General features: G+C 43.2%; 1 protein-coding gene across 5 annotated transcripts in view; it reads right to left on the minus strand.

Annotated features, from left to right (window-relative positions):
- Nucleotides 1-11808: 11808 nt before the first annotated feature.
- ALDH1A2 (aldehyde dehydrogenase 1 family member A2) overlaps nucleotides 11809-25184 on the minus strand; it is a 113438-nt gene continuing 100062 nt past the window's right edge. For all 5 annotated transcript variants that reach the window (XM_044979126.1, XM_044979124.1, XM_044979122.1 and 2 more), the window contains exons 9-13: nucleotides 22052-22236; nucleotides 21010-21174; nucleotides 20397-20554; nucleotides 19466-19540; nucleotides 11809-14066 (exon numbers count right to left, since the gene is read on the minus strand). In XM_044979126.1, the coding sequence (XP_044835061.1) occupies nucleotides 13994-14066; nucleotides 19466-19540; nucleotides 20397-20554; nucleotides 21010-21174; nucleotides 22052-22236 (656 nt within the window). In that variant the 3' untranslated portion in view covers nucleotides 11809-13993. The remainder of the gene's footprint in view (nucleotides 14067-19465; nucleotides 19541-20396; nucleotides 20555-21009; nucleotides 21175-22051; nucleotides 22237-25184) is intronic.

Below are 25184 nucleotides of genomic sequence, written 5' to 3' on the forward strand. Positions count from 1 at the left end.
CTTTTTATATATTTAACCCCATTATAAATGCTGGTGGTAAAGTGGGGTTTGGGGTGGAGGTTGACAGCTCACAACCCCCCATGTAATAACCTCATGACCCCCTGAGGGGTCCAACCCCCAATTTGAGAACCCTGATCTACACAGACATTGTGTCGTCCTAACTACACGAACATAAGCCTTACACCACTGGTGGAGGTGAAGTTATTATGTGGGTGTACTAGGGCACTTACGTTGGCCGCAGGGGCAGCGGGTGGAGCCACCCTTTGGGGAGGCTAGCCCCCTGGCACTGCCCCTTCTGCCAACATCCCAGGCCAGAGCCCCATAGTTTCTCACCCCTTGCAGCCGGAGCCCTGAGACCTCCTGCCCCCCCTGTGGCTGAAGCAATGAGCACCCCCTGCCCGGAGGAGCTCCGAGTGCCTCCCCCCTTGGCTGGAGGAGCCCCGGGCTGGCTGAAGCCCCAGGTGCCGAACCCCCGACCCTGTTCCCCACACCTGCCCAGAGGAGCCCTGGCCGAGCCACCCACCATCTGCCCTGAGAAGCCCCGAGCCCTCCCTCACCTGCTGGGAGGAGGCCCCCCCACTTGCTCAGAAGAGCTCTGGGCCAGGCACAGCAGCACCTCCCCTCCCCAGACTCCAAGCTGCCTGGGAAAAGCCACAGCATGACAGCGTCTCTTCCCAAAGAAGAACCTGCGCTTTTGATATGCCCCATGCAGGTTCCGGGGTAGCTGAGGAGGCGGTATTCACTACTCAGCTTTCTAGGTTCATCAGTAATCTCTCTGGAGTCCAGGGAGATTACTGATGAACCCAGGAAGCAGGACCAGCCCACAAGATTTTGGCACCTGAGGTGGGGGCACCTCAAATGACGCCCCCATTCCTCCACACTTCGGCCAAAACTTTGAAAGCCTTCTTCCTGTTCTACTCCTCTTGTGGTACTGCTCTGCTACCTACCCCAATAAAGGAGAACTAACAACTTAAAATGCCTTGTTCAAAAGTTTTAAGTAACACTTATATTTGCTGTTCAGGCGCTTAAAAGTTAACTTTTCTTGTCTGCATAGTAAATGCTGGCATTTTTATCTGTTTGAATAATCAAAGTGGTACTTTCCATGCCTTCTTGGTTGCAAAGATTTGAACTGCTTCCTGCTGAAGGTCCACAGTCTGGGCCAGCTCATGCTCTGTTGAGATGGGCGCATGGTCGACCAGCCTCTCCTGTGTCTTTGTGGAGCATAGATGTGTTTTTATTAACTTCAGCTTGGAGAAGCTGCGTTTTCCACTGGCAGATGTTACAGGAAGTGTTATTGGTGCACATATATTCCAGAACAGCCTTTGGAGTTGGTCCTGCTGAAATTTATCTTGAAAGGGCTTTCAGTTCATCACATAAATCACTTGCATCAATATTGCGCATGTCATCATGTGTCAGCACTATCTCAAGTGCCCTGCATTGCTGGTGTAGGTCTTCTTCAGGTATAGTGAGGAGTTTTGGAATATCATACAACATCCCAAATATACTGCTGTGTTCCTTGAGCTGCATGAAATGTTCTTCAGCTGACTGTATTGCACAATCTAGCACCTGGTTAAAGAATTCAACTTTGAATTGTTGTTTGAGGTCTCTTATGGGATTATCCCGTGCCATAGAATCAAAATGTCTTCTTTGGTGACTCTTGTATTCTTGAACGGGAGGGAAAATAGCTTCAGTGTGAAGTTCCTCTGCCAACTTCTGTGCACTCTTCAGAACGTTTTGAAATCCCTCATCTGACCGGTAAGACTATAGGTATGACTTTGCTTTGTCCAGTTGATCCATTGCTCCAGATATACCAAGGTCAACACCTTGGAGTCTCTTGCTTACAACATTTATTTCACACAGTATGTCACGCCACAACACTAAGCCACACAGAAATTTGAAGTTATGTATGTTTCTGGTGATTCCATTTCCCGCTGCCACTGTTCTCCTACGAACAGTTCTTGTCATAGCATTATCCTCCATAATGGCAATTGTGGCATCATCTTTCTTCCCAATTTGGTGTTTGATAGGCTTTATCACCTCCACTCAACTTTCCCATCATGTGGCACTCAGTGGTTTCAGTGTCAGAGAGGATGTTCCCAGATGTTGCTTCAAAATTTGCCATCGATGAGTTGATGCAGAGAAGAATACATAGATGCTTTGAATTACATTAAAAAATTCAGCAGCCTCACTAGAAGCCGATGCTGCATCACTGACCACCAAGTTCAATTAATGAGAACTTCATGGGACAAAAAAGCTTGAGGATTTAACTCTCGGATCCATGTCTGCACTCCTCTGTTCTTTCCTCTTATGTTGGCACCATTATTGTAGCCCTGACCTCTCATGTCATCTATCGCGATTCCTGTATCATGCAATTTTTTAAGAAGCACATTTGTCATACCAGCTCCTGTAGTATCATCATCAATAAATTCTAGAAATGTTGTCTGACAGTCACCATTGCAGGGACATTTTCACTAGGTTCTGTTGTTACAAAACGCTCCATTAAAGTCATTTGTTCCATATGGCTGATGTCAGGTGTGCAGTCCAGAATAACAGAGTAATATCTTGCTGACTTCAGATCTACCCACTGTCCATGATTAGCAGGCGGAAGGCTGTAGTGTAGACAGTGACATAATTAGGCTGACGTAAGCAGCCTTATGTCAACCTACTTGTGTAGTGTAGACCAGCCCTAACTGCTATGGATTTCAAAGGGAGTTAGATGCCTAAATACCTTTGAGGAGCTGGGCCTTAATTTCCCATCTGTCAAATGGGGGTAATAATATTTCCTTTTTCCTACCCTTTTTCTGGTTTGCCTATTTAGCTTATATGCTCTTCAATGCATGGACTATTTCTACTATGTTTTAGAGCACCTAGCACAATGGGGCCTAGTCTTTGGTGGGCCATTAGGCACAACCCTAATACAAATAATACCATAGCTAATTCGGGTATTTTGTATGCTCTGAAGGCCACAGGAGCATAAAACATAGACAGAGATACTGCAAAAGAGCAGAAAAAAAAGTCATTCATTCAAATAAATTGCTTCATAGTGTTGTATTTGCTTCATAGTGTTGACTGCTTCTGTGCTAGTAAACTTGGTTAATTAGTTCTGTTACTTCTCTTTCTGGACAGTGATAATCACATGCCACACTATCTAGAGAAGGGCCCAGCTCAGGATCTGCACACCTTTGAATAGTGGGGAAACTTCCAATCCAGATCTGGACTTCATGAATGGCCCTTACACAGATAGTTGGCTGAACCAAATTCCCCAGATCTGAACACTCTCTAACTGTGGAAATTTGGGACCTAGATCTAGGTTGTGCAGCTTGGGTTCTAATATAAAGGGAAATGTTTTCATAAATACTCTTCAGGTTGAATTTGATTCATCAGGTTCTTCACTGAATTAGCAGCATCTGCACATTGCTCAGCTAATAACATCAGTAGGGAGATGGTGTGTGACTCAAGCTAATGTAAACAAGCATGTCTTCCAGAACTTTAATCACCTTCAAAAACAGGGAAAAGTTGGATTGTATGTGGAGATCTAGCCCGTCTTGTGGGTGGTTGTTTTTAAAGGTTACAACAATATTTTTGAATGATGTGTTGTGACTATAGCACCTTCACCACTGTCTAATTTCCTGGCAAGGATAGATGACAACGTATGACGCTTGATAGCTAGAACTGGGAAAAAAATGGCAAGTTAGAACAGTCATTTCCAGTGTATTAATGTGTGAATTTTTAGTGGCGCAAAACCCTGGTTTACTGAACTCTAGTGAACTGAAACTCTTCATGAAAGCTCTGTTATGTTCCCTAGCCTTGTTCTGTCTGTTCACTGAGTTCCAAGCTCCCCAAACCCAGAGGGCAAAAAGGAGCAGTTGACCGGTTTGCCTAAAGGTGAGTGGCCAAGGAGGGTGCTCACCACTAGAGCTGGGCAGGAAATGGTTTGTCTGGCCCAGGAATACTTTTGAGAGTTTGAAAGTTTTTCCCATTTCGAACTTGGATGGAAAGGCAAGCGTGAAAATACTCATGAAAAAATGAAGTGTTTAGTTTCAGTAATTTAAAAACACTTTGTTTCAATGTTGATGGTTTTTTGTAACATTTAGCTTAAATTTCAAAACATAAAGTCATTTAGAACCAGAAAACCTGAATTTTTTCCTTTTGAAAAAGTCAGAATAAAAACGGTTGGATAATTTTGAAAAAAAATTCTCAACATTATTGTTTTAATCGGGAAATTTTTCAAAACCACAACCCTGGTTTGTCAACAGCTTCAGTCTTAACAAATCAACACTTTTCTTCAAAAACTTTTAATCAAAAAATTCCCAACCACCTCTACTCACCACTTTGCCTAAGGCTAACAGGCAGAAAAAGATGCTAGCGGTGCCAGTCTGCATGCTGGAGTTAAGCATCTGCTAAAATTCTTTGCTGAATAGGGATGGATTTAATCATGTTTCAGATTAAACATGCACCTAAGTGTCTTGCAAAACTGGGGCCTCCAGGCTAGCACAACTTTGTATGTGCTGTTGCAGTGTGTAAACTAGCTAAAGTTGTTACTGAACATGGCTCTGAGCAAGTATCTGTTGAGCACAAGCTCAAGAGGAAGAAATTGTTGAATAGAACAGAGAAATATAATCTTTAAAAATGAACATTAGAGGAAAAAAAAGGGGAAAAAATATCCATTTTCTTCCAGAAACCATGAAAATAAGGTACTGGGAAACTAGCCATCAGTTTGTTTTTCTTTGTGAGTGTCTGACTGGCTAGGCACACCATTTAGATCATAGCATGCAGACTGGCTGCATTAGTATTTGTGTTACTTAATACTGTGTCAAAAAGTTGCTTACAATTAATTGATGCAGTAATAGTTTTGTGCTGTGTTTACAAAATGCTGAGATTACAGCATTTGGGAGGATGCTGCATTACACACACACAAAGGAAACAAGTAACATTAAGGGGAAATATATTTCTTTTATTCTCATTTTAAAAAAAATACAGGCACAATACAGGCACAGTGAAGGCTCTTGAACCTGGTGGAATCCCCAAGCCGCTAGTAACTTGCAACATAATGTCTCCATCAAGCATTTGGGGCCAGAGTCTGCAGACCTTAGTAGGAGTTCTGTCTTAATAAGGATGGGGCCCTGAATGTTTGAAGCTTCACATTATAAGGCTAACTGGTAATTACTCTTCCCAGAGTGGACATTGTAAAAACAGAGCATGCCACTATTTGTTGCTGGTCTACTGAGGAGCGCAACTGAAAGAGCCTCAGTGCCAAAAACCCAGAGGAAGAACTCAGGCTGTTCTGTTTTAAAACGTAAACTACTCACAAGCCTTTTATCTTAGCTAGTACCCAGCCTAGGGTTGCCAGCTTTCTAATAATGCAAAACCGAACATCCTTGCCTGCCCTTCCCCAAGGCCCTGTCCCTACCCCCACTGCTTCTCTGAGGGCCCACTCCCTGCTCTCTCCATTCCCTGTCCCTCTGTCGCTCACTCTCCCCGACACTCGCGCACTTTCACTGGGCTGGGACAGGAGGGTGGGGTGCAGGAGGGGGTGAGTGCTCCGGCTGAGGTTGCATGTTCTCTGGTGAGGCCACAAATGAGGGGTTCCGGGTGCGGGAGGGGGGACTCTGGGATGGGCAGGGGGTTGAGGTGTGGGAGGGGGGTGATGGCTCCGGCTGCGGGGTGCAGGCTCTGGGGTGAGGTTGGAGATGAGGGGTTTCGGGTGCAGAAGGGGGTTCTGGGCTGGGGCCAAGGGGTTCGGAGTGCAGGAGGGGGCTCAGGGCTGGGGCAGGGGGTTGGGTTGCGGGAGGAGGTGCGGGCTCCGGCTGGAGGTGTGCGCTCTGGGATGGGGCTGGGGATGAGGGCTTTGGTTTGCAGAAGGGGGCTCGGGGCTGGAACAGGGGCAGTAGCGTAGCTAGCGGGGTTCAGCGGAAGCTGCTGCTTCCCCTCAGGGCGGCAGGTGAGGAAGTGGCGCCTGCTGGCCGGCGCTGCCAACAGCACAGCCGGAAGAGCCGTGGGGGGGTGGCAGACACGGCTGGAGGAGCGAGGGGGCCGGCTCCTTGGCTCAGGGCTCGGCAGCCAAGCGCTCCCCGGCCCCCTCCGCCCCTTGCTAATGCGGCGGGCGGGGAGAGGCGAAAAGGCCCCTGCGCCTTTAAGGCCGCCTGGCTGGTGAGCCCCGCATGGAGCGCGCCGAGCATCGGGAGCAGGCCGGTGACAGGCGACGGTGCAGGACGGAAGGTGAGCGGCCGGGGGGGGGGGGGGAGATCCGGTGCCTTGCACTGGGGGGGTCAGACTGTCTGGGGCGAGGGGGAACGGGACCCCGTGGGTGGGGCTGGGCGGCACAGCCCGGCGGGGGATACCTGCAGAGCACGCTGGGCAGGAGAGACTCTCCAGGGGGACGGGGAGGTATCCGCACCCCCGGGAAGCCCGCAGGAGTCCTGAACTGGTCCCAGGGTTAATCTGGGGAGGGATGGGAGGAGCCAAGGGGGTGAGGCCAGAGGAGGAGCCAGGGGGCGTAGCCAGAGGAGGAGCCAAGGGAGGTCGCCTTTTTTATATTTGCTCCCCCTACATTGAAAACCTGGCTACGCCACTGGGCAGGGGTGAGGGGTGTGGGCTCTGGGAGGGAGTTAGGGTGCGGGATGGGGTTCCAACCTGGGGCAAGGGGTTGAGGGCGTTCAGGGTGCAGTCTCTGGCCAGGCAGCACTTACCTCAGGCGGCTAAAACATGTCTGAAAGGGTTACGGGGAGGGGCTAGGGGGCTCTACCCATAGGCGCTGTCCCTGCAGATGCCCCCTGCCTTACCCCTACTGCGCTGCCAACTGGCCTTTTAGCAGCCCGGTCCTTTTCGACAGGGTGTTCCAGATGAAAACCAGATGCCTGGCAACCCTAAACCAGCCTGTCTGTATTAAGGTGTGACATCTAGTGCACCTGAATAGGAAATTATCTTTAAACATTTGGCCCATACTGTTAGATTTCAAGCCACAGCCCATGCTGATTGGCATGGGGGCAGGAGGCGGCCTGCTTAAGAATAGGTTTCAATGCCTGTCTTTTTGAATAGGAGAGGGAGAGCTGGGTTCCAATTGCACAGTTCCTAGTACAACATTCTGAAGCAGGGGCACGTGAGAGATTTGAAAAGGCCTTCTGAGAGCCCAGGGGAGGGAACAGATCAAATTCCCATAAATCCTGTGGTACCAGTGGCACTCCTGCCGCTTTTCTCAAAATGGAGACTTGCTTGGCAAAAGAGGGTTCTCCTTGGAAGGCGACTGCAGTGTGGGCAGGACCTGTGGAGTTCCAAAGTCAAACAGCGACCTGTCATGGAGAGACTTTTTAACTGCAACATTGGGGGCAGACGCCACTCCTGGAGTACTAGGTTCCATGCAATACTGGTAGATGATGTTCATGTGGATGATATTAGAGGCATAACTCTGTGAATGGAGAGACTGTGTAACCTTCTGTGGAGAGCGCTATACCTTGCTCCCAAATTAGGTTGCAAGGCTAGCTCTAAACAATATTTGGACATAATTGCTAACGACTGTAGAGAAATATGGCTGATGGCTACGTGGTGGCTCTGCTAGACCTGTGTGTGTCTGAGAGTAACAGAATTGGCAACGTGATTATCCCCCCAGCTGTCATGGCCTGGGTTAGGTGTACATCAATTTATTATCAAAATATGCCCTAAAAGCCCTAGTCATGCAGTAAGCAGAAAAGAGCCGCATTCTAACTGTGTGCCCCAGTTCAGTGTCTGGCCCAACAGATACAATACAAATGCTCTGGTCATAGTCCCCAGTATGTAATTTCCTGAAAATAAAATGTTTGCTTTACAATTCCCTGTCATCCTCTCTTCATCTAAAACTTACACCGAACCTTTGTGAGGTTCAAATACCCATGGCTAACTTTCTGTGTATTATTAATTATTGTTTGCCACACTCTGTACTGGGTTACAGTTGGGAATGGAACAAAAGTGCCAAAAGACTGAGAGAGAGGCTATTTCTGTGATATTTTGGCCCAACTCAAAGCAGGAAGTAGCAGAAACCTCATGAGACATCCTGCTCTCATGAGAATTCCAGCCCCATCTCGTAGACTCAATTGGATCAAACAAAACATGGGGAGGCTCACCCACTGCCACCTTTTCCATTTGTTGGGGGAGTCAATGGAATCCGTTTTGTTTCAGTTTTGTAGGGCAGCGAATTTGTCGTGCTGCACACAACTGTCTTTCTGGTTTCAATTTCTGTCTGAAATCTGGATGCAGCTGTGCACTTTTCCAAACAGCAGGAAAAGCCACATTAGAAATGAGTTGCTATAAGCACATTTGGTAATAACACCAGGCTATTGGCAGGGGTAAAGGACGGTGGCTAAGCAAGGTCTTTAAAAATGGTCAAATTTTGTATGTGTTTTCTTGATACTTTAAAAGGATCTCACATTTAAAGTGGCCAATACAGCTGGGTTTTTGATTCCAGCTTTGCTACATAGATAAATGGCCAAAGGAAACATTATCCAAACAGTTCCACTTCAAAGGCAAAACGACAAGCTTAGCGGAACTTGCAGTACTTTAAATCTGGCCAATAACCAAGTGCAAAGTGTAAAATATACATGTTTAGGAAGTAGGACACATGCCGTTCCACACAGGCCTTTCCCATGCTCTTAGAGCAGGCCAGCTTCATTTGATGTGCAAATGCATTATGTGTGAGCTATCCTGGCAACACACTGCCTGCCAGCAGCACAAACACTCTTTCAGAACGCTGCAGCAGGCGTCGCACACAGCCTCTTCAGCAACTCCTGCCTGGTGAGGGCGTCTCTTGCAAAACCCAGGTTTATTTAGCAGGCCCCGTTAGGGAGGCTGTGCACATGAAACCCAGCCTCAAAATAGCACAGTATTTTTAATTAACAGCAAACGGGAAAGTAACAACAACATTCTGGGAACTATATTAGTGATACAAACTTCATTTGTCCTTTACTCACCCAGAATGTCTCCAGCGAGAACCCTTGGGCATTACAGCTAGTGTCACAACTAAGGCCCCAGCACAACAGAAACAATGTGTTTGGAAACAGCCGCTGAAATGTGGACAAGTATTTTTCTTTTGCTTGTTGCTTGGCAGCGCCCGAGTCACAGCCTCACACGGGAGCAGCTGATCATACTATAATGCACAGGGTAGTTGTGTATCACTTAACTTTTGATTAACATGTTACATAACCCTACAAATATCAATGTAAATGCCAGATACAAAGATGATATAGTGGTCCTGGTTCTTCACTTAGGCCACCTTTACATCAGTGGCTTCAGTGGATGTATACAGCTGTGAGTCCAAAGTGAATCAGGCCTATGAAATACACTATAGTGGCTACTTTGGTGGCATGCCCAGAGATAGCTTACCTTCTAGAGTGGGTGATGGGGTGCACAAATGTGAAGAATTACATTAAGTTAGAGATGCTGGCTGGCTTGGCCAGTTCCCCTCCCTGCCAGCTGAGGTTTCTCCCATCTAGTACAGTGTCCAATGCAATACTCCAGGGCAGTTTTAAAAGGCCTGTGCTGTGGCTTCCATGCTCTTCCTTGGGATGCAATCCACAGGAGCCTGTAGTTCACTCTTTAGAAAATACATGCTGGTATTCAGACTAAATCATTCCTACATAGACCCCCTATGTGCACCATGTAATTCCTCTCCCTTTGCAGTGGTTACGTCCTTCAAGTATTTGTTCATGGTTTTATGTCTGTCATGCTAAACATATTTAGCTTTTCTTTAAAAAAAAAATCTTTCTCCATATGTTTTCCCCCCTCTCTAATGTCCCCCTTCATCGCTCAGGAGACCTGTTCTCAGCTCAGCCACTGATCTGCTGCTGTGCCCTTAGGGCAGTCACTTCATCTTGCTATGGCACCATTTCCCCTTTAGCTATTTAAGCTCTTTGAGACAGGGACTGTCTTAGTATGTATATAGACAGTATCTAGCACTAACAGTGCACTATTAAAATTGTCACTTCCATTAAAATACTGTCACCACCCAGTTAGTGTGTGTGGAAACCCCGGGCGGGGGGCAGGGGGAGTATGTGTTCCTCATCTTATAGCCTCCTCCCAAAGATCTGTGCATGGAAATGCCAAAATCATTTCCAAATTCTGACTGCGCAGCTTTTAAAACTAAGCATTTCTGCAGTATAGTATGTGTGGCAATGTGTTTACTCTCACTGTTCTGGCAGGCACCTGTGCTCATTTGGCATTTGTTAGTTTAGCTTGTTTTAATTAAGGGCTACATGGACTGGATTCTTCACACAGTGATGTTGAATGGCAAAACTTCCATTGGTGTCAGTGGTACAGGATTGGGCCCTACTCTGTTTTTCTTTACACCAACTTTCCATTGCTTGTGTGAGCAATTTGTGGCTGCACAGTGCAGTCAGAACGCTGCTATAGTTAGCTTAACAGAACACACATCAATAGGGAGATACAGCGGAAAGTGTCGATTGTCCATATGTATGTCCATGGGAAATTATTGCCGGTTACCTACTGAAGTAAGTGGAAATGAAGCCCTGCAACATTTAAAAACATTCCTGATTCCCAGTATTTGTCAATAACTGTGTCCTTTTCTCTCATATTGCAATTTAGTTGCTATTCCAATAAAACAACTTCCCCATCAAGTGGTTCCTCTTTTCCTATCCTATTAGAGGTTCCCTATGTATAATGGTCACCCTTAAAAATGTATTTAAATAAATCACATTACCCCAATATTTTCTGTTTAGTCTAGGTATTCTCAATTGTTAGGTGTGGAGGGATTCAATTTTTATTGCTCAATGTCAGGAAACGTCAATTTCACCGTACACACACAAACTGAAAAAATATTTCCATTGATCATGATAAAAATTTACAGCTAGGTAGAGTAAGAAAAATGCTGCTTGCAAACTTGTTAGCATTTGAGTTAAGTATCGTTACTTTATAGCTGTTGATATGTGATGTTGACAATTTGTGTTTTAACAGTTAAATTTTTAACTTGTTGACTCTTAATATCTACTGTGGGATTAAGTAATTATTGTCTGACCTCCTTCCTGGAATTTCCCACAACCGTGAATTTAAATTGCTTTGAAAAAAAATGCTTAAACCCCATAATTTTGCACAAATGTGAAAATTTAAATTGATTAAAAAGCTTAAAAAATAAACATTGATATGGTACATCAAAATTATTTTTAAAAAAAACAAAAATTGAATTCTGCCAAGCCAAGTGATGTAACCATATCTATTTTATCTTAGCAAAATAGGCAATTTTTCAAAACAGGAGCACTGGTCTGGGCAATGAAAATATGTGAGGAATTTAAGGGATTGTCCACTTGTTTGTGGGGGAGTTGTACATACCATAGAATGCAAATTCTACTGCTTGTGAAGTGCCGTGACATTCAAACTGCCCCTTTTGGCTTTAGAGACTAAAGGCCAATGGAATATCAGTCCATAAGTGATTGTGGTGTTAATTTATTTGTATCTGTGACTCATTGGGAAAGTAAAGTCATCATCATTTTTTAAAAAACTTTATCCAAAACTCAAGCTGTGATGCAACAGTTTGCAAGGATGCCCCACTGGTTCAAATGATTTCAGACTGTCACTGATAGCTAAACTTTATGAGCACAGAGGGCGAGGATGAACTTTGGCTGTGACCTGGATCCACAATTCACAGGGTTTTTTTTCCATACAGCTGCAAAAATATTCCAAAAAGCATAATTGGCCATTTACTTCATTCACTTTTGCAAATGAAAATAAAGCTACTGTGAGAGCAGTCCCTTCACTAATGTAATGCTTTTTTCCCTCCTGGCTCCATCAACAACAAAGAACTCTCGCAGGCTACAAAATCTTTCTCTAAACCTTTTTAATGGAAAACTTCATAGAAAATATTTCATATCCTTTTACTTTTTTTAATAACATAACTATATACATGATAAACTGTAACAGAGACTTGCAGGGATTGGAAAAAATGTTTTGTTGACTACATGCAGATGGTACATTGTTCAAAAAAGTGTTTTCACAAACTCATGTACGTCAAATGTAGCAACAGTGACAAAAGCTGGGGGGGGGGAAAATGGCAGCTGTATATTATTTACCTGAATTTAATTGAAATAACACAGAGACATACAAAACACACAAATAATACAGAAGAATACACAATATAAATGCTTATTGCTAGCACAGGTTTCTTTTCTTTTTTTGTTTTTGTTTTGTTTTTAAGTAAATAGCAGAAAAGAAATAAAATCTCCTTTTTCACATTTTATACTGTAGTTAAATAGATAACTAATTTGTTATTTGCTGTATGTTTATTTTACTCTGGCATACACTACAGTAGGAGTACATGACATTCACATGTAACAACTCAGGAATACTTGGTTTCAGCTCTGTTTGTGAATGTACTGTCACTTGTGAATAACAGCATGTTACATAGTACTTAAAAACCACACACAGGAAATGGCATGAATTATAAATACAAAATGCATTTGGGGTTCAATGCCGGAAGATGCTGGGCACTTGGGTCCTGACTCAGCAAAGCATTTAAGGACAGGCTTAACTTCACCCACAGGCATACCCCTCCGAAGTCAATACATAAAAGTTAAGTAAGTGCCTAAATGATTTGCTGGATTGGGCCCAGAGTGCTCAGCACCTTGGCCTATGGTTAGGAAACAAACTGTTAAACACATGAGTCTATAATTCTGTCCTTACACTCCACATAATGTACCTACAGTAGGATATTTACTGTACTTTTAAATAAATGTTGTTAACATAAAACACTCCCCCCCCCCCCCCGTCCCAAACTGGCGCTTGAGTGTTACTCTGCAGCTGGAAAGAAGAAAAAGACAAAGACTGCTGAGTTTATGTTCAGTTTGTTAACTGGGAATCAGGAGGGATTCTGGAACCATCGGGTGTGGCAGTGTACTGTAAACGTCTCACTTTTAAATAGGCCTGCTCTTATTCTGGTGCTGTGTCAAAACACAAGTGTAATCAATGAAAAGTCCACTAGCAGCAATTAAGCTCTTCTGGGGCTCACCGGCAGGGTGAGGAAGGCAAGCCATCTTTTTGTAAAATCAAGCTTGTCGGGCGGGTTTTTCCAACGCTAATTAATACATCACAATTTCCCAACGTGCCAAAGTTGAAACATCTGCTGTAATCACGAGTCGTTTGCTGGCCAAGGAGCCTGCAGAGTCAGTCTATGCAGATATTTCATGGCACGCGGCGGGGGGTGAGGGGGCTAGAAAGCGGAACTAGTTCTGTATAGCCTCTGGGATCTCCTGCCCATCCAGCCATGCACTTGTGGGAGGATGGTAAAACTTTCTAAAAATCTTATAAGTGAGCTGGTACCTATAATAAGACATAAAATAACTGTTAAGATGCACTATGAATATCAGACCATCTCTGTGTGTTCATGGAAACCAAACCTCATTGCTAACTAGAATCCTTCCAAATTTAGTAATTCATACAATAAATTAGTTCCCCCAAGTCTAACCACTTCAAAATATCATGCTGATTGCAAAGTTGCCAATGTACCATATTGGCTGGCTCCAATTCAGAATAGTTCACTTTTGGTTATTAAAGAACATCAGTGGTACTTGGTCAGTTGTCTATGGCTAAAATGGTGGTCTCCAAATGAGATCTGTAGCAAAGCACCGTTTAAGAATATCAGCCCAATCCAGCCTTGTTTGAGAAAATGATTTTAAAACAACTTGCCTTTTTTGCATATGTATGCAAAGGATTGTTGTGTGTGTAACTAACAGATTTATAGTGGTACAGTTATTCAATAGTATCCAATTGCAATTTTAACTCTTGCTGCATGATTTGATTTACAAAAAAACGGGGGGAGGGAGTTCCCAGTGGAGTGCTATGAAACAATACAGAGTTGGTTTGCATTTTGTATGCAATTATGTGCCTGGTATATATGTTGTAACTTAATATCTTAAATATATACTGCGTAACAACACTTTTTATTCCTGAGTGCTGGTCCCATAAGGAATATTGAGGGTGGCATCACATGTTGTTCTGCACAACATGCTCCTTCATCTTCTTAGGAATTCTTTTGAGGAATCTTTATTGTCACAGTTTTAACTTCAGAATATTCTCTCAATCCACATTCACCCCTAGAAAACAAATTGTAGCCTATCAACTCATGTCCATGCATTAGTTCCTTATCCAGCCATAATATGTAGTAGAAGGTTACTTGATGAAGTCATGATATAACTTGAACACCAAAGCACAGTTGCATCGTTATATTGTGTATTTAACACTGGATTAAGGTTCATTTTATCTTCTAAAACCACTGACTGTCAAGTCCCAGTTTGGGACAGGAAGAGTATGGATGGCTCCAGGGTTTGGTAATGAGGTGTGGAGCCACTATGAATCCTGTCTAGGATAGTAGTGACTAGAAGCACCCACTGTCCATTGATGGAGCCATGCAAAATGAATTGATGGTCTCCATCCCTTCCAGGTCCTGGAGGAAAAATAGCCACATGCCAAGAACGAACAGCACAACTGGCACCTGTGTTAGCACTCTACAAAGAGAAGTCAAGGAGTGAATTGCAGGAAAACGGAACTATTCATATCCCTAAAGTAGAGCTGTGTTCAACCCTGGCCTGCCTGTCTTCTATCCCTGCTGGTTCCTGTCCGATGAGTAGGGAGGGTGGTAGCAGCAGTTACAGAGGCTGAGACTGAGGAAATACTTAGCAGCAGGAATTTAGGGCATTAGCACGTACTCCATTGCAGAGTTCAACCTACCCAGATGTCCAGTAGCCAGAAACCCTTTTAGCCCTGGCACAATGACACTTAACTGAGCCTATAAGCTCTTAAAGGTTAGTTACTCTCATCCACCTGGGATTGGATACTGCTGGATACATCCACTGCTTGGGAAATAAGGAGATTAAGCTATTGGTGTTGTCTTGGTTACTGAATAGATTCTTCTGTAACTGGCTCTGGCCCAGCTCCTCTCTTGGGCAATTCTGCTAAGTCTCTAGCATGGACACTGCATGACTCTAATCCTTTTCTCCCTCAGGAACAGCTCGTTTCCTTTCCTCTCCATACATTTGGGGTGACTGACAAGTCATTATTTGATATTAGCATTGCAGTCACACCTATAGGCTCTAATCAGGAATTGGGGCCCTCTTGTGTTGAAACACAAAAATAGGGTCTGCCCCTGAGCGTTTACAATCTAAGTACATGAGTTGAGCATCTTTTTGACCTGGCTTGGTACTAGGAGTCTCACACATAGGCTCTCAAAGTGTAGGGGCATTTGCTACTTGTTTAGACCCTATGTCTCCCTGCAAGAGGCTGCACTGAGTTTAGTTTCCTTATTTGTAAGAATAAAACCTAGAGAATTCCTGTAACTGCACTTCATGTGAGTTTGTTTGGCATTTGGAGCTTCCCTTCTTCCTTATGCAACAGTGCAGAATGGAATCCTAAATTGCACCATTAAGAAAATTCCAGGGGGACTCTCCTGAACCCCCCTTTTAATAAATGTTGCTTTCAAAACAGGGAGGGGATTATTATTCAGAGGCTGTCCACTATAAAACCCCTGGGTATGCTCCTGATGTTGCATAGCCTGTTCTGAATTTACTTCCAAAGTGTACATTTTTACACACAAATGTTTCCCCGGGGGGAGACCCTTCTGACCTCCCTTTGGAGTGTTAATTCATTTGTGCAGAGATGTTGATATTTATCAGGTCATTCCACCCCACCTGCAGTTTTGAAACCCTTCCAACATGCCTGTTGGCACAGTAAAGCTTACACCTGACTTAGCCAGTTGATATTTAACTCGGTCAGACTGATGTTTCAGTCAGCATTGTATGAATTAGTAGAAACTAAGTATAGGAAGGGAAATGAACTAATGAGGATTCTTCACAATTAAGTTGCACATTCAGTTGGACAAACTCCCACAACTTGCAACAGAAAGTCCCCAGATTTGTCTTCCGCACAATGACCAAAACATTTATCAAACTTAGCTGAGCCACAGAGCCGTTCTCCAATGGCTCAGTAGAGGCTGTCACAGAGAGCTCCATGGAGCTGAAGAACTAATGCTAATAAGTCACTCTGTGTGAAAATTTCTGCTTGATTCAGTAGGGCTGAAACTTGGCTGCAAATACCCCTTGGACACATTTTTGAGTCAATAGTTAACCCAGCCAGAATAGAATCCAGTGCCTTTATATACCACAATTGCCAGCCGCTGTCTTGTTCTGGTCTAGCAAACAAAACAATGGGGGGTGATATGGGCCTTCACAACCTTTTTTTTTTTTTTTTCCTTTTCAGTTTTGAATTTGAGAAGGTAGACAAATGTCAGGAGTCCTAGAGCTACCAGGAAGTTGATGCCCCTTTATAACCTTATCTTGATTGTCCCTACCTCTAATATAGCCATACAGGAAAGTACGGAGTAGGAAGAAAGCCCCAGTGCATGGCCATGCACAGGCCTAACCAGATCATAGTTCTAGGAGCAAGGAGAGAGCTGATGTTGCACACCCAATGCTTGCAGAGGGGAAATGGAGGAGTCAATGCGCAGGGAGTGGTCAGAGCCATCATTCCATTCCCATCTATCAGCTGATCAGGTTTGAGGGGGGAAGTAAGCTGCACTCCAAAAATGGGTGAAATGATGTATGCTCCCTCTCTCCCTCCCGCCAAGAACAAGAGACAATCAGGAAAGGAACTGTGACCCAGGGATATTCCTTCTCGGCTCCTTCTGAGCAGTGCAGCTGGGCATTGCCCTGTACGCAGGACCAAGCTGAAAACCTCAATCTAGACCTTACGAATTAACTCAACGATAGACAATGAGGCTGAAGTAGAACTGGGAAAGTTTGGACTGAAATCAGAAAGTCTTTCTTTGGGTCATTTTTAATTTAATTTGGCCATACTAAATATGATGAGCCTGATTCTCATTTACAAGAGGTCACCTTCACAGCACTCTGGCGGTGTAAAGGGGCCTTAATAGGAATGTGACTGTAACTTAACACCACTTTAAGGCCTCTTTACACTTCCAGAGCATTGTAAAGGGGCAGCCTTAGTAGACAATAGACCTGAATCTCATATGTATGTAAGGTCTGATTCTCCACAGCTTTTCACTTTGTGTCATCAGGTACACCTGTGCAAAGTGAGTGTAAAACTGGTGTAGCAGCACTCGAGTATTGATTTTCACTCTTTCCTACCTATGAAAAAATAGCGGAAAAATTTAGGAAATGAAATGCAAAACCCAAATCAAACCTTGCTAATGCAACATTAAGGTGACACAGTTATTACCTAACTCTAATATAATATTAACTCAGTTGTGATGCACATGTTATATAAATGTTTCCTAGTCCTATTTTTTTAATAACATGTGAAGCTTACAGTAAAACACATGGATGCGCAACATAGCAAAATTAACATTGTTAGAACCTTCACTGTTTTCATTCCTTGACTTTGTGATTTTAACATTGAAACCTTGACACTGCGGTAAAATGTGTGTGTGCATGTGTGCACATGGGACGGGGAGAGAGAATAAAAGACATGATGGACCCTGGTCAGAGGATTCTTAAATGCCTAGAAAGATAACTCACAGCAGAGTTGTCATCAGGTGTCTTTTCATGGGGGAGACAAATATTATATCAGATCTAAACATTATTTTCTGTGGGAGAGATTTTCAAAGGCACGAATGGGAATCAAGTGCCCAACTCCCATTGATTTTCAGTAAAGGTTGGGTTGTGCAACTGCCCTTTGTGTGCTCCAAAATCTCCCTCTAGATACACATGAATATCTTTACTCACACAGGTCGTCCCATTCAATAAAGGTACTACTAAGTGTGCTCTGTTGTGCTCAGTGTTTTTGGAATATTTTCACAATTATAAGAAGCAGCAAAGAATCCTGTGGCACCTTATAGACTAACAGACGTTTTGCAGCATGAGCTTTCGTGGGTGAATACCCACTTCTTCGGATGCAAGCAGTGGAAATGTCCAGGGGCAGGTGTGTATATATAAGCAAGCAAGAAGCAAGCTAGAGATAACGAGGTTAGATCAATCAGGGAGGTTGAGGCCCTGTTCCAGCAGCTGAGGTGTGAAAACCAAGGGAGGAGAAACTGGTTCTGTAATTGGCAAGCCATTCACCTCAGCTGCTGGAACAGGGCCTCAACCTCCCTGATTGATCTAACCTCGTTATCTCTAGCTTGCTTCTTGCTTGCTTATATATACACACCTGCCCCTGGAAATTTCCACTGCTTGCATCCGACGAAGTGGGTATTCACCCACGAAAGCTCATGCTGCAAAACGTCTGTTAGTCTATAAGGTGCCACAGGATTCTTTGCTGCTTCTACAGAACCAGACTAACACGGCTACCCCTCTGATACTTGACAATTATAAGAATTAGCCAGTTTGAGGGCTGATCTACACCACAGAGTTAGGTTGGCTTAACTACTCAGAGCCTTGAAAATTTTCACACTCTGTGTGATGTAATTAAGCCAACCTAAGCCCCAGGGGTTGAGAGATGGATTTAGTATGGTGATGGAAGAACCCCTGTCTACACTTCAGCGCTTCTGCGGCCCAGCTGCAGCACTTCCAGTGTAGGCATAGATATCCTGAGAACAGTCTGACTCATGAATGAGTTCTGCTAAGTGGTTCTTAACAAGGGAAGATATATCTGTCTGCATAGAGCCCATTTTATGGATCAGAATCTACTTCACCATATTTAGCTGGAAAGTGTTTGACCTTATTTTGATTTTACTGCTGAATGTGTAGTCAGCCACAAGCTATTTTCAGGGATTAAATGGGACTTAAGTGGTTCATGTGCCCTCTGCACAGGAATTTGCCTGTTATACATATATATTCACAAAAACATAATAAAATGTGCTGCATACACAATTGATAAAATATCTTGCTATTTCCATGAGGGTTTAATACTGGTAGGATGTTAAACGAGGTATGGTAAGAAGAGGATTAAGGGTGGGATTCCACTCCAAGAGATCTGCCATTTACTTCCAACTGGATTAGGAAAGAAGACAGATATTCCATAACAGAAGGGGGATTTTTTTAGGAAGTGTTAATAGAGTCGCCTTAGTGTAGGCCTGATTTCATTTAACGTTGTTAAATCTGGAAGAGATAAATAGTACTTTAATTACATGCAGGTGGTCCAGTATTGGGAACTGTGGCAAACAACAGTGGAAACAGAAATAATACAAAGAGTTATAACTAGGGAGGCAAGCAATATGGCAGAACAACGACAACATGAGAATCTTCCCAGAAAATTGCCAGTTAATATGTCTGAGGAAAAATCTCCTGGATCAGGGAGATATTTGGAAATTTCCATTCTCTTTAGAATGGAACCTTGCTGTTCCAAAATCTCCAAGGGAAAAATAATAGGGCCATGCAAGCCAAATGTATATACAACCAAGCCACGAGTATCCCTGTCTTCTCATACCATGCTCATCAGTGTGGTACATGATTATCTCTATCGTTTTCATTCTAAAAATTCACTAATGTTTCCTTACTTGTATATCTGAGCAAAGTTTAGAAGGCAATAATATGATACTTACATTTCTCTCCCATTGCCAGACATTTTGAACCCTCCAAAAGGACTCTGGGCATTTAAGGCATTGTAACAATTTATCCTGTCAAAAGAAAAGGAGCTAAATCTGGTGCATTGTCAGTTATGTATTTTGGAATCCAGTTGGGAGGACTAAACTCATAGAAGTAAGGACACTAGCCAACTATTTGTAGTAACTAAGTAATTTCAAACATATTAAAAGAAACATAAGCAGTTTATCTTTTATGAGCATAATCCTGCTCCCAGTGCAGACAATGACATAACTCCCATTGTCTTCGAAAGGGAGCAGGGTCAGCTCCTCAGATGCTGACGGAAAAAGTAAAGTAGCTTGAATTCAGCTTCAGTAACAAACTGTTAATTTTTTTAACAAACCTCAATGCCACCTTGTAACACTTTGCTATTAGATTTGAAACTGTCTTTTTCCACCTGATTTCCTCTGGGCTCTTTAGTTTATCCAGTCCTGACATATCAAATTACATGCTGTTGTTAACCCTCAGAAATGGAGCTTGTCAGTCCCTAAGGATTAGAGACAGTGGGTGCCTGTTGTTTGCTTGATGTATGTACTTTAACATCAGCAACTGCATTATTATTGGTGTGTTCATCAGAAAAATCTAACAGGGTTCCTCCATTCTGAAAACAACACAGGACATTATTTTTATTTTATGAGGATGATGATGATGATTTCCTATTATTTGTTTTCAGCAGGGCCTACCAGCATGCCCGCAGTTTACAATCTAAAGAAGATGGGGGAAGGCACAATACACAAGTAAACTGGGTGGGGTGATGACAAAACACTTTTACCTCTCCGGTTAGTAGATATCTAGATTGGGCCTGGGAAAGGGTGGAAAACTAGGGTGGCACAATGGTGAGTCAAACTCCTTATCTCCAACAGCAGGAATGCATGGTGACTGCTGCCTTACCAGACTGTCCCAGCTTGCATTGCTGATGAGACTGTCAGGGCCTTGTTTATGTCATTTGTAAAGACAGCAGCTACCAGTCCAAAATCTGAATTGTTGGCTCTCTCTATAACTTCATCCATGGTTTTAAATCTCAGTATTTCTTGAACAGGCCCAAAGATCTGCAACAGAGATTAATGGTTAATTTGTAAAACAGCTTTGGGATAAAAATCCCCATTTTTTCCAGCTGTCTCCCTTTTCCTGTTTTACTCTTTACCAATTCCAAAAGGAATATTTATTAGCGGCACCAGCTCCCTGCAAAACTGTGTGAGCTTTCCCAAAGCAGAGCCCTAGGAAGAGCAGCCACTCAATGAATCCCATCCACTTCCTTTTCTCTTTTCTCAGCTCTTGAACTTGGCTAACTAAGACAGATTCTTTACCCAAAGAGGTGCTGAGAGCTTCTCTACCCCTAAAGGGTATTGAGACGCACGCCATTGCCCAGCAAGACCCATATTCCATTTACAGCAGTAAATTCCAACCCTAAGACTTTTATATCCTCAAATAAATAAAATAAATTAAATCCTGTTTAGACACAAATTTCTGATGATTATGCCCCAGAGAGGAAATTTGTGGATACCTCTTCCTTGGCAATCCGCATGTCATCTGTTACATTGGAAAACACCGTAGGTTCAATGAAGAAACCCTTTCTTCCTAGTCCTTTACCTCCACATTCGAGTTTTGCACCTTCTGTAATGCCACTTTGGATAAGTTCCAGGATCTTGTTATACTGTTTCTTATCAATCTTAAAGGTTGAAGAAGCCGTGTTAGTTCTACTGCTTGATAGTACTCTTGACTACAAACCAGAAAGAGTCTGCGAGCATGCTCACAAATGCTCACTTTGGCTCAAACTTGAGAGGTACTAAATACCTGCAACTCCTATTGACTTCCCCATCTCAAAGAATAGCGTAACCCAAATTAACCGTAGATGGTCTTTGTCCTGCCATAGTGGCTGGCCCAGATATCGAGGCTAATAAGTCTGCTACTGCCTTCCATCTAATGAAGCTGAGCCTTTTGTTCAGTTGGTAGATGGGTCATGCCTTTAGGTCCAGATGTCCTACAAATGACCCAACTGGGGGGGGGGTGTTAATTACAATTAGGTATTGATAGGTAATTTTTAGTGCAATTTAGATATTTTTCCAAATCTGCCTAATTTTTGTTCAAAACTCACTCCTTTTTGGAGATCAACAATCACAATTGAACTATGAACTTTTTGAAGGATGAGAGCCTAGAGCAGAGACTTCTGGGAGTCTGCCTCTCCATTGCATGTGCTCATTGCACAGCTTGGAGGTGCACAGTGTAGATTTAAGGACAGAATCTACCTTTAATTCTATGAAGCAAACTTTGTAGAATTTGCCAGTATGCTCAAATATAATGTGAATGTGACTCTTCATGAAGGGGGAGAGACCTACTTATGCACTGCAGCAGATAAGGTTGGCCCCTTTGGAACTATACTTTTTAAAATGCTTGTTATTTCAATCCCCGTGTACCACAACAAGTCGTGCATTCATTGGCTACAAAACATGCTGTGGTTTGAATGAGAACCACAGTGCTAAACAGGCACCACCATACTCTGTATGCAGTGCCCATGTGTCATGAAGAGCTGATGCATTACTCGTTACCTGGGGACCTTGTTCCGTAGTTGGGTCAAAAGGGCTCCCCACTACTCTCCTCTTGGCACGTTCGACACTTCTTCTAACAAACTCCTCGTAGATCGACTCTTCCACGTAAATCCGCGAGCCTGCAGTGCAACATTGTCCTTGATTGAAGAAGACCCCCTGGTGAGCTTGTTCCACGGCATAGTCCACTACAAAACCAAGACAGCCACACACTGCTGTGAGAAGTAATTCACACACTGCTATTGTAGCCAGCATCAGACATATTATTTAGTGTTAAGTTTTTATAACTTCATAGCAGAATTACAGGATTTGGTTTAAAAAAAACAAATTAAAAACACATTACTGTGTTATGGTCCTATACATGAGGATTCATTTTATTTTATGGAACAATCCCTGTGAAAACATGGTACACAATATGTGTTTTAAGTTTAAGAGCTCAAATGCTGTAGACTATTAGGGTATAATTTTTCTCTCATTTACATGAGGTTTGACATTACTGAAGTGCTGGTGACTTCTGTGGAGTTACTCCTGTACACCAGTGGGAGGAAAATCAGGTACGTAGGGACAAAAATTGCACCCTTGGTTATTTAGGTGCAACAGATTCCTAGAACAGAATTTGGCCCTCATTGTATTTCATGTGCCTTTATAAAGATTAAAAATACTACCTTATTAAGCAGCAATGTCCAACAAGGTAGCCATTACCCCCCTGTCAGTTGCAGCACTTTGGAGTTTGGTGTAGATTATGATCAATTTGGGGATTTAAAAAACAACAACAACAATGCTTTATTTTCAGAACATCCTTGAAAACCCTGTCTAAGAAACATGTCAAATGTGTTTCCTTTTCACCATCATCTTGAAAAAGTAATTCAGATTGTTTCCTGAAACTCATTCAAATTCTCCCAAGAAGAATCCACAAAGATTGAGAACAATAGTATTTAGAACTGGTTAACTGATTTCCTTTTTCTTTTCTTAACATAGTTTTGCGCTCTGAAGGGCTGTAACCATCCTCTTGTGGCTTTTCAAAGAACAGTATAGTTTCTATGGCTTTGCCACGCTATCAGCAAACTTTCACACACGTTGTTCTGTAAACAGATTAAACAGTTCCTTTGTGACAGCCAGCAAAATCTCTTCAATGTTTAACTAGTGTCTTAGAATCTCAGGTTGGGTGCTAGTAGTATATTTCCAAGGAGACCAAAACCTGCTATTGCTCCTCTGTTTTGTATGATACACCGTGAACATAACTGTACTTTATATATAAATTTCTCTGTAGGACAAGCAGAATATAGGGGAAAGAAGGGAAAGAAGCGTTTGAAACATTTATGGCATACGGGATCTGTAATAAGTGCTTGGAAGGAGAACAAGTTGTCGCCTGTCAATTGTCTGTGAAAATTGTAGCTTTGAGCAAGAACTGGACAACTGTTGAAGGGTGTTAATTGTAGAGATGGATTAATTAATATTTTGGCTGCTTGTTTCAGGTTACCTAAAATCACAAAGCTTTTGGCAGAACAATTTGTCCCAATCCAGGAGAATTCTGTCAAGTTTTGTCTACATGCCTAGTGGCACCTACTTCAATTTAAGATGTGATTTCAGCCACATTAGTTAAACTGGTTGTAAAAAGCATGTGGACAATTTCAGTTTGAATCACTTATTTCAATTTAGCTTTTTTTTAGAAATAGCTTTATAGGAATAGCATTAAATAATTCAAATTAAACCTCTCAAACCAAAATAAGGGTGTCCGTAAATGGGTTTGCACTGGTTGAGTTAAATCAGTGAAAGTCTGTGCATAGCAAGACTTGAGGCGTTGTCTGCATTGGAACTTTTTTTGGGGTATAATCTCAGGCAGGGATAGACAGGGGCAGCTCTAGGCATTTTGCCGCCCCAAGCATGGCAGGCAGGCTGCCTTCGGCAGAGTGCCCCCAGTGGCTTGCCGCCCCAGGCACGCGCTTGGCGTGCTGATGCCTGGAGCCGCCCCTGGGGGTAGGCAACCTATGGCACGCATGCCAAAGGCGGCATGCAAACTGATTTTCAGTGGCACTCACACTGCCCGGGTCCTGGCCACCATTCAGGGGGGCTCTGCATTTTAATTTAATTTTAAATGAAGCTTCTTAAACATGTTAAAAAACCTTATTTACTTTACATACAACAATAGTTTAGTTATATAGTATAGACTTAAAATGTATTACTGGCACGCGAAACGTTAAATTAGCGTGAATAAATGAAGACTCGGCACACCATTTCTGAAAGGTTGCTGGCCCCGATCTAAGGTGTGAATTAAACCAGTTATAGTTACATGGTAAACCCTCTGTGTGGATGCCCTTATGTCACTGTAGTTTGTCACTTGGGACGGTGATTAACGTGATAAAAGCCATTCTTCTACCTGAATAAGTGTGTCCACACAGGATTTATACCAGGATAACTGTAGTTGTATAAGTACTATGCATCAGTAGAGCTGGTAACTTTTCCACATACCAACTAGCTCTCTGTAGTTGAGAGTTCTTCAACTTTATCCTAATCTTGCAGAGCGTATCTGAAAGCTTTGAAAGTGGACATAGGGTTGTATCCTTCTGTTGATCGGCATGTGGCACTGCTTTCTCTTGTTTAGTTAAAAACTCTAGATTTCTAGCCCCTATGGTTGCAAAGGCTTTGTCTACACTACACACCTTTTAGCGACACAGCTGTGCTGCTATAGCTGTGCTTCTAAAAGCCGTGCAGTGTAGCTGCTGTTTGTCAGCAGGAGAGAGCTCTCCACTCCCAAGGAGTGGCGGTAGCTTTGTCGGCAGGGGAGCGCTCCTGCAGATAAAGCGCTGTTCACACCGGTGCTTTTCATTGACAGAACTTTGGTCTTTCAGGGTGTGTGTATTTTTGTCAATGTAGACAAAGCCAAAGAAAGCTTTCCAAAAGTGCAATGACTGCAGTGTGTCTGAACAACAGCCTGAAACAATAGCTCAAAGCAAGGTGTGAACTGACCCATTCATTATAATAAGGTGTTAACTTCAAAACCTCCTCCTGAACAATTTAAATGTCAACACTTTAACTACTTAATTGCTGATCATTTTAGCAGAAACTTCCAGCTAATGTGCTTATCCCACACAGCAGCGGCTCCAGGCACCAGTGCAGCAAGCGTGTGCCTGGGGCG

The sequence above is a fragment of the Mauremys mutica genome, chromosome 11 (genome assembly GCF_020497125.1).
Source record: "Mauremys mutica isolate MM-2020 ecotype Southern chromosome 11, ASM2049712v1, whole genome shotgun sequence".
Lineage (NCBI taxonomy): Eukaryota > Metazoa > Chordata > Testudines > Geoemydidae > Mauremys > Mauremys mutica.